We start from the raw sequence: 16,510 nt of genomic DNA on the forward strand, positions 1-16,510 counted from the left end.
TCTCATTGAACATATATACTGTCACAATTTCCTCATATTAATTTCGTGTAGTTCCCATAATATCGTTGTACATGTGCAAGATCATTTTTTTCACTTTTACATTCTTTAACACACTTAAATAATCACGTGGTCACACATCGCTGGTAATGCACATTCCGGAGTCGAACACCTATAGATAATCTGCTTGAGATGTTTTAGAACGGTATCGTGGCAGATGGATTTTTAACTCTGAGCATTTCCATCTAAATAAATCGCAACCTTTAGTTCTGCTTCTTTTTATGCAAAAATACGACGACACTCCATGTGAAAATATCAGGAACGATGAAACTCCATTAGCGCGACATGCACGAACACAAACCGCACAACGTGGGGCGTCGCTAATTGCCAGGCGACTGCCGAAAAGGGCACGGGCGAAAAAGGGAAGAAGAAGGGCAGAAACCAGTCTGACCGGTGCTTATATACACACGTGCAGTTCCGCGTATTACGATTAAAATGTGTGATACTGGCAAACTGCGTGGTGTGAGAAGTTACTATTCTCACAAGCCGTGAAATCGGAACATTGGTAGCTCGATCCGAGATTCGAATTCCGCGAACGGGCTGGTTGCATGGGCGTTTTCGTGGATTCCGCCCTTCTGTAACGTGTATACGAGCCAGTTTCCTCCACTAAGCATCTTCTTAGGCGTCTCCTTAGATAGTACTCCACTAAAGCATTCATCCCCTTAGGCAGATTGTCTCAAAGGCTTTGCAGTAATGCATACATAACCAACCGACATTCAGAACTTAAAAATAAAGATTTATTTTATTATAATATGTTAAATAAATCAGGCAGTTTATTCGGAAGGGGAAGCCCTGAAAGGAGCACCTTACAATCACAAAATTTTATGATCCCCTAAAGCAGACAATGATAATCTATTTTGACGTCGTTGCTTGAATGAATAGATAAAGCCTATACGCTGTTGCTGGTAATTAAATTGCCAAGTATTATTATTTAACTATGGACTAGTTATTAACTATGGACTCCTGCTTTAAAACTTCAATATGGCGGCTAGTATACGTCTCACGCTTTAAAAATGCAAAATAAAAAATAATTAAAAATACGCTTTAAAAATTCTAAAAGCTTTAATAATATAATGTTTCGTATCAAAATAAAAAGTATTATGAGATTAATTATTATTTAATATGTGGTAAAATGCACTTAAAAGTTTAATACTTCATCATGCTAAATTTCCAATTAAGAGAAGATTGCGAGATAATTTCATTGCTACAACAAAAAGTTTGCTAAAGCAGAGAAACGATAAATTTAATGACGGTAACAAAATACGCATCCAGAATCAAAACACGTCGTATTATTCAGAAACGTTAACGATTTTACGTGAAATGATGTAGAAATATCTCAGGAATGAAAAACAAATATCCCAATCATTTGATATTTGAGTCCACAATATTATGTTATTAATTTTTGTACTTGCTTGAAATAAATCATCATTGTTAATGCGTTAGTAAACGCAAAGTACTGAAAGTAATCTAAGAATTCAGTCTGCTAAATTACCTCGAAGCAAAATTGCATTGAAGAAAACAATTAGAGCACTTCAAATTACTAAACATTTCGGCTATTCTCTTGTAGGAATCAGCATTTAATCTTTAAGAGAACAAGCGGATATAAAACATGTTTTCGATTGCATATACTGATTTCTGATTTCAAACTATGTCCGCAGTACATTTTCTTATTATACAATAAATATATCCTGCAGCTTAAACCAGGAGAATTACTTTAGCAATTTTAACCTAATTTATTTCTAAAAAATCTCCTTGGATTTGCAAAGAATAATTCACCGACAAATTTAATAAAACGAGTATATATTTTATTTAACATTTAATTACATTTCATTCAATTTCTGATAATAAAGTGTTTGTATATGAAATGACTAGAAAAAAACAGATTTAAAGATTAAGAAATCAAACTTCTTTAGGAGACAGATTTGAGACGATGCGGTATGAAGTGGATCCATAGTAAAGAGTCGTAATTTAAAATAAATTGTTTCTGAATTTTCATATTTAGACTTTTATTAACGCATAAAATGTTTCAGAAATACCGATACTAATTGCTCAACTTTGATATATGAGAAATTAAATTTTAAGAACTGGTTTCCAATCATTTTAAATCTCTAACAACCACAAGATACGGAAACAATAATTTGGCATCAAAAAAGATCAAACTCATTTGGGAGATGGAAATATTCTTTAATTTACTGACTCAAATGAATATGTTTCTGCGTGTTCGATTTATTCAATATATATATCAGAAAGCATTGAAGAATGTTGAGCCAGAAATTAATCGACGAAACAGTATATGCGTTTTATGAAATAAGATATAATTCTCAGTAAGTGAAATTAGGGAATTTTAGCCACTTAGAAGCTTGAGAAGAGTAAAGCAATGGCTTTATCTTTCCGTAGATAAGTAGTAGTTATAACGATTTTCAGGTTAGAAAAGTTTGAATTTTTACTTCAGAGGTTTTGTAATTCCTCCACTATGCGTATTTACGACTTCGCTGTTTAGTTAGCAAACTTCTTCAGCTTCGGGGTTAACAGCACTTCAATAGATAACATTTCGCTCGAATAATAACTTCTTTTTGGAAAAAGGAATAACTGAATGGCTTAATATTTAAGTTAACAATATGAGCAATTAGATTGTAGAGTCATTAGGTTTTTTTGAAGTAAGAGAGATGAAAAATTAAGAATGCCTTTGCAGCGACTCGAATCACGGACCTCTCGAATACGCGCCGAGTTTGCTGAACACTACACCACGAAGAAACGCTAAGAAGGCGGGAGATATACCTTATATATTCCACTTTTTATAGGGCGACTTGGGATTAGGGGATCCAGTTGTCAAATTCTGGTGGTGGAGAATCGTCATCTACCAACGTTTTTAGTTCGGAAGCCTGTAGAGACATTAGTTTATTTCGAAGCACGAGACGGGAAAAATGAGCAATGCCCTGGCCGGGAGCATATTTCACAAATGCACATCTGTGTAGCCACCGAGGGAGTGGTTTCTATGATGGACCAATGGGCATCCAGTAATATTTCTGTCATGTCACATGACCTTTCGCGTGCTTTAGGATTTAAACGTTTCATTGTGAAATTGGATCAAATATAAGCAATTGTAAAGATTTCACTCCCTGGTTGAAGGAATTTTAAATAAATACAAACAAATGCTGAATACTCCGCAAAAATATCCATGTGAAATATTACTTAATAAGTGGTAAATAAGACGAAGCAAGAAATATGTGATAATGATATCTTTACCAAATGATATCTTTACATAAGCTATGCATATAAAAAGAATATTAATAACAATTATATATATGTAAATAGAAATCAGTAATTTTTATTGCAGTCTATATGAAAAAGATGTTATAATAACCAATGAAGAATTTTATTCAAAGTGAACTTTACTAGTTTGGATTCGTATGTATTTAGTGTGTTAAATTTCACATTTAATAACTGCTCACTCTTACATGTACTGTCTACACAAGAAATACTCATCAAACTGAACGAATTTACATTATTCACAACGAATGTATTCAATTTACTCACATATTAACTTTTAATGTTAACAATGGATATAATCAGATCATACGCAATATTACTCTGAATCTTACACTTTAAAAAGCAAAAGAATGCATGTACTGAAATAAGAAACACTAGATTCGTTGTAGCACTTCCCAGTTCTTCTCAGCAGAATTTAAAAAAAATTATACGCTTGAATTCTCTTAATCCATAGGTGTTAGTAAATGCATAATATTCGAGGCTAATTGTAGCGTGAGTCATTTTCTCAATGTAAAGAGCGATAATATGCCGTGAACATCAATCCAAATATTAATGCGTGATAAAAATCGCGTAAGTGAAATGTCAGCAATTAATTAAACTCATAAACCGAAAGCACTACGAGATTTTCTACTACTATTACGCCATACATTTATAACTGCGAAACAAATACCAATTAAAACGTAAAGAACATACGCTCACAGGCTTGAAGATTTAGCGTTACAAGAGCAATAGAAGCTCATTGGTCCATTTTCGAAACCCCTCCCTCAGTGGCTACGCTCATGTGGACTTGTGAAATATGCTCGCCGGGACTCGAATCTGGACCTCTAGAATACGCGCCAAATGTGCTGACCACTATCCCACGAAAGCATGCTAAGAAGGCTGAAGAAATACCTTATAAGATGATTAACTTCCTTGTAGCCCTTACGATACAAATACAAAATCAGAGGGCTACGCAGGCATTAATACAGAACAGTTCTACTGTTGCAGTTTTTATCTTGCTTGATTATTTATTTCCTATCACTCCCATTTGTGCCGCATACAACCTCGTAGTAATTCCGAAATGAAATTTACTAACAGCTAAAATGCATCCACAAACTTTATTGGGAATGTTATTTGCCATATACTGTTTAACTGAAAATAAATTGTTAAAACCTTCAAAGCTTTGGAGTTCATGAAATAATATTCTTCAATCTGTGCGGATTGAATCAGATAGTTCTTTGTTCTCCAAGGGTAGATTGACAATCATTGGCACTGTGCCATAACTCTCATATACCCTCTGTAGAGTTAGCAGATTCTTCTCAGTTGGCAAGATGAGTAAAATTCAAGAATGGCCTTTTTATAATTCTAAAGTTTCTTCACCCAAATTTTGCCATTGCTATTGAAATGTTTCTATTTTTATCACTTAAAAATATATTCTGATAAACAGGTAAAAACACCAAAAACCTTTTTTTAACTATATTTTTTTTTGATAAATTTAGTTGTACGCTTTGCTTATGATCGTGGCTATTATGGAAAGACCGTGAAAAAATATTACACAGTTTTAATAAATATAATTTTTCATATTTAACAAGTGCAATAATAAAATTTAATGCGAATTAAATGTCGCATTAAATTATTAATGCGACAATTAAATTATTAATCGCATTTAATTTAATTTTTAATTAATTTTATCGCTTTAATTTATTATTTAAACTTATGTGTTTAATTATCTCTTTAATTTATTAGTGTTTCATTTTATTATTTAATTAATGTGACATTAAATATCAGAACATTGCCAAGGGTATAGTTAACTAGCCAATTTTTCAGACAAGACATTAAAGGGACGATAAAATTAAGCCACAATAAATTAATTTGTAATTAGTGTCAAAAACATTAATGTCAAAAAGCGCTAAAGACGCAGTTTAAAAAACTACATTAAATGTCATAATCTTCCTACGTTTCCCTGTAAATGCCATTATATTTAAAATAAAACAGATGAATATATAGGGCTTAGCAAGAATGTCTATATATTTGTAAATTTCATTCCGAAATCAATAATATTTCTTAATGAAATCATAGATGAAACATTAAAAATGAAGGAAAAAAAAAGCTCACAAGTGACTCAACATACCGTTTTATCCAACTAATTTTCACAGGATTTAATAAATTACAGAAAGAATAAAGCACATATATGATGATATGATACTAAAGCAGAAAAGAATTTAAGTCATTTACACAAATATGCTTGCGACTCATATTATAAAACGAGCAAAAGAATTCCGCGAAACATTTAGATGGTTCTTTCTATTTCGCTCGATTTATTTCAGTGCGAACAAGATTCTTGAGATAGCTGCAAAGAAGCTGGAAAAAGGAAAAGTAATGAAATGGCATTCTTTTTGAGATTTTTAGCAACATTCATTATTATTTGCAAAGAAAGTTTGGAGTAGTTAAATGAAACGAGACAAAACAGCATTTTATCTAATTTTACTAGTATTTATAATTTCAAGCAGTATAAATATATCATTTACGATTGTTATCGTAAAATATGGCTGAAAATTACACAATTATAAAATATATTTGGCGAAAGATTTAAAGCTATGCAGAACATGAAATCTAGTCTTGGTTCCAAATGCGTACTTTTAGCAGGTATTCAAATTTGGTTAACATGAAACTAAATGAAAATATAAATTATTATTCATAAGGAATTATGTCAACTGATACTTTGTAATAAGAAGAGAATTGAGCATTCACTTCTGCAAACACACAGTGTAAACTACAAAGAATAATGCACTATACAGAATACAAACTATGTGTGGAGATTTTTTGAGTTACTACTTCAGAAATATCCCGAAAACTATCTGCTTTCCAAGAAATGCTTTCACAGAATATTTAAGTGAGAATTGACAAGCAACTTGCACATGAAAATAAAACACGAAGAACATTATACAGGGCTTCCCATCGAGTGCCAAACTCTGCACAGCCAGATTCTCAGCTTAGAATACATTAAAAAATACCTAAGGAACTGTACCTGTGCAATACATAGTTTTCGAGATAAATGCAAGAAAAAGAGTGTGATATCATATCCGTAATATCACCTATAGTTGCAGCATGATGGAGATCTGGCGAATCTCAATGCTTTTGCAAGTGACTGGCTAAATGTTGAACGCTGAGACCACTGGATTGGACGTAAGTGTACGAATTTATGACAGTCACGATCGCCAAATCTGGCTCCTTTATTTTTTTCCTGTAGAAGAAGTGGACTATCGAGAACTAGTTACACTACACGTGACAGGTGAGAGCGGGCGTGGAAACACAGACGGCTTACAAGGACTATTCTGGTATCGTCCGTAATCCGCTATTATATAAGGCAAGAATCTGTGGCGCTCCAGAAACGCAGCGTCCGGAGCTTGATAGAAACTTTTGACTGTACACGGCTATATGGAGACAAAGTATAAGACAACAGTTTCATACAACTTTCAAGACGCACCTAGTTACTACATAAAGTGACTTAGCTGCTCGTCATCATACGTGCATTTGGTGGACACCAAATTGTTGCAAAGTGTGCTGTCAGCCATTCCATAGAGAGCACATACATGCTTCTTGTATGCGCTATGGACATTTTGAACGTCTTGATATGTAAACCTATGCAAATACGGATTTTCCAATCAAGTTTTTCTCCTTGTAGCGGGTATGACGTCATGCTTTTCTTTTGCATTTAATTCAAAAACTATGGCTCGTACAGGCTTAATTCTTTGGGCATTCGTTATGTATTCCCAGCGAGAAATCTGCTTGTGACGGATTTGACCCTACATATGGGCTCTTTTTTAACCCACTGGCCATTCATTTAATTGCTCTTCAAACATATCTGAGAATGTCAGTCATTTAGCTGCCTCATCAGCAAGACCCTCTGCCCAATGTGCTGAACGGGGGAAGATCGATATTACACCCACTAATGCGGGGAGAGGAAGACACCGCAGTTATACTTTAAGCAAGATCCAAACTCACATATTTAGTATAGGATCATCATTCAATTTCCGCCTCCCGTTATACCATGCAAGGTTGCCAAACAGCAATGTAAATGTCTTTTTTAAACGCAGGTGTAAAACGAACCTCGGACTGAACGATGCTTAGTATCCTCATCTACACTGAGTATACACACTGAGTTACACTGAGCTTAGTATCCTCATCTGAACTATGCTTAGTATCCTATCCTTAATGACATATGTATGCATTTATACGTTTATTTCGATATCTTAGGTGTTTAAAAATAGTTACAAGACTAAATATCTTTTGCACTACTGTTCACAGATCCGTGATCCCTATTTAAGAGCTGCATCAAATATGCAGGTTTTCAAATTACGTTAAATTTTGGTCAGAAAAGCAATACAAGGTAGCATTCATAAAATACGAAGCAAAAATTCAATTTCTGGTTTAGGGTAAAGGGCAAAATTCCTCGAACCTAAATCAATTACCGGAAAAATATTTGTTACGGCAGAGAAAGAATATTTTTAATTAAAATCTGGATGCTATTCAAGAATATTTTTAAGATTTTTTAATACAAACTTCTAAAAGGCAAATTTTACGTAATGGGTATAGGTTTCAAATTTCCGCTTAGAGAAAACGTTAAAACTTTCAATTTATATGTTTATAGAGATATAAAATTTTTACATCTTAATGTTTCCATTGAAAGAGTTTCTTGCCGCATAATTTATTTTTAGTCCAAAGGAGCTTTGACCCTGAAGGACTATTGTTTTCGTTTTGCGATTTTGCACTGAAAACTTTAAAAAGCTGTATCACCTTTCAAATCGTTGCGACCAAATACTATCACCCTGTATTATATTTGAATAAATTAAATAATGAAGAATCTGCATAAATGTGTGTATGTTTCTCGTATTGTGATAAAACAACGCTACCTAGAGCCATCCAATTTTGAATGACGTAATCCTACTGCGAATATGGGCATCTGGAAGCCGAAATTTGAAGTTTGGAATTTGTTTTATTATAGAATCTATATTTTGTAAAATGTTAGCGAATTTTTGACTAACAAACTCAACGAAGCCAGCAATTTAAAAGCGAGCAATAGGAACGCTCTTGCTGGGGGGGGGGCTTTTTATCTCCAGCGCGTGGAACTGTGTATCGGAAATTCTAAAGATATACTCATTTTAAAATTATTTTGCGACATTGCTGTGAACTGAATTTTATCGTTTAACTATAAAGAACATTGTTATAAATCGAATCCTTTGATCAATTCATCTTTGTCGGTTTTGCCCGTTTCATCCACTTATGAATGTTATTAGTCAACTCTATTTGCAGGAAATAAACTGGGACACTTATGCAGGTTTAATAATAACATAAGCAATATTTTAATTTTATAAATACACATTAACTTTTCACAAAGTATTGCTTTTATTCACATTTACATCAAACGCCCAAGTAATACATTGCATCTCTCCGTTCTTAACAAAAAAAAAGGACAAACTCTACTCTCGGAATACAGCCAAACTAATTTTCAAATTTTTTCTCACGAGCATGCCGTCCTTCTCGCATCAAGCACGTTTCTTCTTCCCGTTGCCAGATATTTTTCCCTCTCCTTTCAGATAAACTGTTTTTTTCACACGAGCATGCCGTTCTTCTCGCATCAAGCACGCTTCTTCTCGTTGCCAGATTTTCTCCTTTCTCCTTTCAGCTATAAGTCGTTGGCTTAACTGTTCTTCCGCTAAGCTTGGTCGATAGCATCCCCTTACGGAGTATGTGCATGACAAACATGATATTTATAAGTAAAGGTAACAAACACACAAAACGTTAAAAAACGCCCGTTTGGATGTAATTTAAAATGTGAAATCTTTCAAGATATTGTTTTTATTTTTTTTATTTATTTTATTTTTTGCCATTCACATATGAAACCCTAGACCCAACCTACTAACTGACCAAGATTTATATGCGGTTTCAAGGTTTTTACAAATCATTCAATTAGGATCACTGTCTTTGATGCTAAGATTGGTAGCATATTTTTTGTGAGAAGTATGAAGTAGGCAACATGCATCTTTGATTTAACGAGCTTTCTATGAAATTGAATGAAAGTGTTTGTTTTTAGTCCATTTAGTCACTCAGAATATGAGCGTATGTTTTATCATAAATAATTCCAGGAATTGAAAATCCTTGTCTGGGCCTTGAAGACATTCGAGATTCTCCTAAGAACAGCGTCTGGTGTGACCTAATCAGTAACAAACTTTGTAGACATTTTTCCGTTTCTGAAAATAATATACATACATAACCTTGTTCTCTTAAATCTAGTAAATGGAAATGGAAAAAGCTGAGTTGAAAATGTTCTTTTAACAATATTGAGTACTGCGTGAACCTTTCCCTTTGCGAGTCATGAGCGAGACGAAGTGAATCGTCAATTACCAGTATGGACAATAGATTCCCGGACATGGACCTTAATCAGCGAGAAATCTTGATCTTAGCCCACTAGATATGTTTTCTTCTTGATCTCTATAAAAGTCAAGATTTATAATTAAAGAACGGGCAACACTGACTACCTCAAGAAGGAAATCATACAGTTAAGTACAAACTTTATACCAGACGACGTTATTACCAGAGTATAGATCGAAAGTGAATATCGCTTTGAGGTTTGTCCTTTTAATGCTGTTTATCTTGAAAATTATTAATTTAGTAAGTGGCATTTTTTAGGTATTGAATTAAATAAAAGACCATAAATCTATTTCATAACATACAACAGAAACATTATAATATCATACCTACATTTTGAGAAATTCCGTCTTATTCAGAATACAGTATTGTTTTAAAATTTCATTTCGCAGAATTCATATTTATTAGATTACCAACAGCTAATTTTGAAGATGAATCCAAATTACGAAATTAAAGTAGCAACGACAAAATATTTAGCCAAGAAATTATTTCTTTTACGCACAGGAAACAAAAAACACTCCTTTCCAGGTGGCTGAAAGATTACTTTAAGCATTTTTAAATGGATAATATTAATGTAATACATTCTATTAATTGTTGACATGTTTTTGGTTCATCTTTTGAAATCTGCGAATAATTTAATGATTTAAAAAGGTAAAATATTCATTCTACATTCTTCAGAATCGCATTGTAATTGTTTATTGATTAACTTAGGATACTGTCATTTTTCCTCCATTTATTTAATTTGTACTTTCCTCTGATAAAATAGTAAACAATTTTAGTACAACATTGTTTTAAAATTTACTCTTCCGAGGAAACGTGATAGAAAAACATCTTTTACTTAAATAACAATTTTATGATCTTATATCCGAACACTTTAAATTTTCATAACCGAATCGTTCACCGGAAATAACATTGTAGCTTGATGTATACAGATTCATTTAATTGAATTTAAGACTAAAGTTTTTGTGCATTTATGTTCACTAATCTAGCTTAATAAAAACTATTATAAGATTTCGCACAAAATTCGAATTTTAATGGTTGCTTACAAAATTCTTGCAGATCTTTCAATGAATTTTTTTTTTTTGAGATGCTCATTTTATTTTAATATTTTACATTTAAAAAAAGGGTAATGTAAGATTTTAAACTGTAATAGTTCAGCATTACTTTTGATAACATCATCTTTAACAAGATAGGAAGAAATATTTATCAAAGTACTTTATTTGTCTAAGAGATTACTTAATTCTGTTTCCTGATTACTCATTTAAAATTTCTGCAGAAGTAATTTTACTATATTTCGTTCGAAAAATCCTTATATTTCTCTATTTTTATTATCCGGAAAAATAATAATCAGATTATAAAACACGAAACTGCAACATGGCAAAATATTTCATTCTTTATTAAGTTTTAGCTTGAAAATACTTCCCCAAGGAGCTAATAAATTTTAATAAATTTGCATGTTTGAGATATTTTTCTATCCTCAGGAGTCTACCAAACTTTGCAGGAAACTAATATAATATTTTAAACGTAAAATCTTAGTTTATAATTATACTTATTTGTGACGTTTGCATTTATTAGCTTAAAATTTAAGCAATTTTAACTTTTTGAATTATATTAAACATTGATTTATTGTTGCATAAGGAACATGTTCGAGAAACGTAGCTCTGAGATTGATTTCCTTAAATATTAATACTGTGCGTATATTTTCAGCTATATGTGACTCCTTAAATTAATGTGCAGAAGTTTCTGAAAGCTGTTTCTCTTATCGGAAAGTTAGGATGAAACCATCTAATGATTTCCGCAAAATAAAAACTCTTATGAATGAAATATACAAAATACATTAATTATCCAATTTTTGTTTACATTTCTAAAGGCAATATTTCTAGAAACATTCAAAAAAGATTGTATTCACTTGAATCTTTTCATATCTACCTCTAACATAAATTAAACAAAACGTACAAAACACCTGAAAAATACAAGCGGCCTGTTTCGGAACATGTTAGTTTCGTCTTGACATATTGATTTGAAATTTGATATTGGCTCTTTTGCTTTTGATGAAAGATGTGTAGAGTCATTAAGCTTTATCGATAAGTTATGTATACAAAATTAACCTTCTGCTGTTTAAAAATTTTAAAAAAATAAATTCATTTAATCAAATAATGATCATGAAAGCTTTCGTATAGTGGTTAGTACATACAAATATAGAGAACTTAAAAAAAATCGCACATCCCAACAGTGGATCTTTACAGACATTTGGTATATTTTTGGAAGCAGGCAAGAAGAAAAATTAGCAGCCCCTTCGCAGGGAATCGAACCGCAGACTCTGGAATACGCGCCCAGTGTGCAGATCACTACACCACGAAGGCATTCCAAGAAGGCGGGAGAAATACCTTATATATCCCCCTTTTAACCCTTTTAGACACTCTACCTTTTAAAGTCGGAGTTTTGATTAAAAAAATAAGGTAGGCAGTCTAATTAGGCCTAGAGGAGTACACAAGTAAACTTTTGTGAAGATAGCACTTATCGTTTTAATTCTGTGGGTGTGCCCAAAGTGGGCACACTGATTTAAATAGAGCTTCGAAAAGAGTGCTGAAACGAGCATTGTTGTCAATGAACACTGACCGACTAGATGCAAAGAAACAAAGAATACAGACTCTCAGTTGTCCTAGATTATCGGTGAGCTCGTTCTGGGCACACCTAGGGTTCGCCGTTTGATTTTAGGCTAGATTTCAAGATAAAAATTTAAAACTAATATAGAATAAGAAGATTAGCATACAGCCAAAAAAATAGCATAGAAATTCCTTTTCAAACAATTCCTTTTATACCCTAAAAAAATCTGAAAGATTTCTTTGAAAAATGAGGGCCTTAAAAAACTGAACAAGGCTAAAATATATCGACTGATTTGCGTTGAGCTGCCATCTACTATATATAAATAAAGAAGGTTAAGAGTAACCTATAGTAACATATAAATCCTTTTTCATTCAATTTTTCTGTGCGTACAGAAGGAAGTTTTAGGTGTGTCCAGGCCGGACACACTGTGCCGCAAAGGTTTAAAGGGCGATTGGAGGTTTTAGGGGACCCAATCGCCAATTCCTGGGTGTGGAGAATCATCGTCCATCACCCTTTTAGTTCGGGTGTCAGTCTAGAGACATTAGATATATTTTTGGAAGCAGGCAAGATTAAAAATTAGCAACGCCTTCGCCGATGTGCAGACCACCACACCACGAAGGCATGCCAAGAAGGCGGGAGAAATACCTTTTAGTTCTTCGAAATAAGTACAACACTAAAATGGTTTAAGCACCATTTATTTTCTCTCTTAAATAGTAAAAAATATATAATTTTTACAATATCCAGTGTTACATACAAAATTTCAAAAATCATTTTAAAAATCATCAGCCTAAATTTCTTACTATTATATAAGAAATAAACATATACCTTAAGGTAATATTTTACGATGATGGACTTCCATGCAAGAAAGTCTTTGAGCACAGATAGCTCTTATTGTTACCCGTAACACAGAACGGGTTATGCGGATCCTAATCCAGATAAGGAAGTTAAATCTTTTTATTAAATTTGAAAATTCATTCGTAAATAGTATTGGAGAGCTGGTCGGTCTATGATAAGGCGAACCAGAACTTCTTGGCAAGGATTCCATTCTGTCAGAAACTACCCATCTTAGAAAAGAGTAAACTGATTCCCAAAAATACTGTTAGTTTGAACCGAGGGATGGGCGAAACCTTTTTTCTCGGACTCAGCTATCAAGGCTCCTTTTCATCGCAAGGCCCGCTTCCTCCTTCAAAAAACTGTCCCCTTTTTGCCGTGGCTCTTCTCCTCTGGTAGTTTCGTAGTCTCCTCCACCTCTTCTCATATTACCATGTCTGTTCGTCCAAGTCCTCTGTCTCTTTTCGGCACCCAAGTGACGGGAAATGAGGCGTCTTCGGGGTTTGGCGTTACGTCCAAATAAGGTAAAGCGTTCCGTTCACGGCCATTCTCCTACAGCAAGGGGCCAGCTTGTTTCCTTATAAAGGCAGTCAACTCTCGTTCTCAAAGGTTTTGCATTATTAGATGGGAATCAGGCATTCGGCCATTCCCAAAAAGGGAAACCTTTAAAATGGTTCTTCCCCTCCTGCTTCTAGCATATTCTCCCATGTTCTTTGCCTAAACTTATTTGTTTTTACAAATATATGTGAACGGTTAGAAACCAGTTCTTCCAATTAAACATTCAGATAAATAATATTATGTGTTACGCTTTTAATCAAAAAATGACATAACAGATGCTGGAGACGTGAAAAGATGCAACACCCTCCTCATGTACATTTCTACTCGAACTTGCGATCCACTTGCACCATGAAGGCAACGCAAAAGGGAGCAAAAATACATTATAAAAGTTCTTTAATCATACTTCTATACATTTTTTTAAGAAAAGGTATGAAATGCTTTGCATTTAACCTAGTAAGGCGTAATGAATATCTGACTAATGAAACGTTTTATTTAGAAAGCTGCTAAAATTGTTAGGTTGTATTTTTACAGAAAACGATGAAGTACGTTTAAATGCTTTATACCCTTGTAAACGTAAACGGATTTAACTAGTTAGGATTCCGTTGCATGAAATGAATGCAAAACACTCAAAACATTTGCTGGAAGAAAAGCGCTTGTAAAAGTGGGCAATGTAATTATGCCGTCATTGATGATGATGTCGTGTCTATGACAAAGTGCAATTATATAGCTTCGAAGCTGTCAAAGACAGGTTTTGCAACCTCGGCAGCTCTATCAGTATAAAGTAGGTCCACTGGGTCTTCAATGCCGATGTCAAACAGTCTGGCCTGGATTGCTGGGCAGCTGAAGATATGATGGCGAGACAGTGGGATGTCATCTGGGCAATGAGGACAAAAATGTTAGTGTAACTACGCTGTCCGTCTGCAGAAATCCTCATCCCTTTTAAGTGATTTTTCCTAAGTCATGACAGTCGATATGGCTCTGTCACAGTTCAATTCCGGGATGGAGTTTCCTTTAACTTGACCGATTAGTCTTTGGCTGGCAACTGCATTGGCATCAACGAGGGTTAGGCATTTGGATGGCTGAGGAGAATCACGGGATGCCTTTGCATGCACATAGAGTAAACAAAATGGAACCTGGATTTTTCTGCTTGAACTGACATAAGTATGGAATTTTTCACCATGCAACACAAACCTCGTTTTTATGAATTCTTAAAAGCTGACTGACCTAATCATCTGCTGGTTAATCATGAAGAGGTTTCAAGAGAGAACCACGGATGTGAATTATCTGAGGCTTTACGCCCTAGCACCATTTCATTCACATTAAGGTTTCGATAGATATCATTGCTAGGTTTGGATTTCTAAGGTATTGTACTAGTTGACAGAATCTTTTGGAGAGACGTATTTTATGTCTATACTCCGCAAATGCACTTGTAAACCTGTGTGTCTAATCCAGGATTTGAACCTCAATATCTTCCTCGTGAGAATAGTATTTTTCGACAAATCGAGTTTATATTGATGTATTGATAGATCAGCCTTTCAGTTTCCTTCTGCATTTTTTCTATTATTTTTCATCTCTTTTCTCGATAACTATGTAAATTAATAGTTAAGTATAACAGCAGTTAAAAATTCAAAAATGATGTTGACTGACTAACAGAATTCTTCCCATAACACCAGTGTCTAGCTAATACCGTGTTCCACTTATTAATTGACTTAACTTGGTTCTTAGTGAGTATAGTAGGCGACGTATCGTCCCTCATGTAGATTCAACTCCAACTCAGAAGAAGGTTTAAATAAACTTAATATTTAAAATTTTGAAGTTAACAAATGCTCGGCTTAAAAATTAATTTACGTATTTATTTGCGGATATTAGACAACATAAAATAGGAAGAAAAATTCAAAATATTCTAACGCTAGTAATTGACATTAGACATTGGTTTATCTCTGAAACAATTGCTACAACTCGATTAGCGAAAGGGCTAATGCCGGTATGAAGTAACTAACAGAACTTTGGGGGAGGAAATAACACAACTATTAGTGTCGTTGCCAAACCACTTTTCCTAACTTTCTAGTGCTCTCTTCTTTATACGCGCATCTAATTGTATCCGAGTGAGCGCTGATGAAAGGTAGCAGTAATAGTGTTAAATTATAAATCAAATTATAAGATAATGCGATTAATATAATTTTCAACTGAATACCAATATCATTTGCTTGTATGATCGTTGTCAGCGCTGATTTTTCAAGAATGAACGAGGAAAAAGGCTTTTTTTTTTTTTTTTTCAAATTTTGCCGCTATGTGCACGCTCTTCAAACATATTTACTCTAATAAGTATGTAAAGTCTTAATAATACATTATTGACAACACTGAACAAAAGCCGGAAGAGGACGCTATTTCGAAATTTTAAATAAATTTTCACTAAATTAACAGTCAAATTCATCTAGGCTTCTTTAGTTAATATGCAGCAAATGATGTAATGATTTCTTGTACTCTTTGTTAAATTTATAATATATATATGCTTTATTCTGCAATTTTATTCTTCTAAAGGAATAACTAGACAAAAGTCTGAAAGTTTGATTGATAGTTAACAATGTTTATAACAAGTGAAAATTTTGATCCGATCAAGTATACGTCATCTAAATGCATACATAAATTGAAAATTATTTATTTTTTCTTTTTAGATGATCAATTAGAGTTTCGAGATAAAGATGGACATCTTGTTATATACTCTGTCCGAATGAAAACATCCAAAAGAATTATCCATAATTCTATATTCGTAAGTTTG

At 33.5% G+C, this 16,510-nt stretch overlaps 1 protein-coding gene across 1 annotated transcript in view; it reads left to right on the forward strand.

Annotated features, from left to right (window-relative positions):
- The window catches only part of LOC118188648 (inactive dipeptidyl peptidase 10-like), a 1,447,514-nt gene that overhangs the window by 1,072,062 nt on the left and 358,942 nt on the right, over positions 1-16,510 (forward strand). The window contains exon 4 of the mRNA XM_085818201.1: positions 16,407-16,501. Within this exon, the coding sequence (XP_085674327.1) occupies positions 16,463-16,501 (39 nt within the window). The 5' untranslated portion in view covers positions 16,407-16,462. The remainder of the gene's footprint in view (positions 1-16,406; positions 16,502-16,510) is intronic.

Source organism: Stegodyphus dumicola, chromosome 6 (assembly GCF_044657685.1).
Source record: "Stegodyphus dumicola isolate Sdum_Otavi_A_Nest chromosome 6, ASM4465768v1".
Lineage (NCBI taxonomy): Eukaryota > Metazoa > Arthropoda > Arachnida > Araneae > Eresidae > Stegodyphus > Stegodyphus dumicola.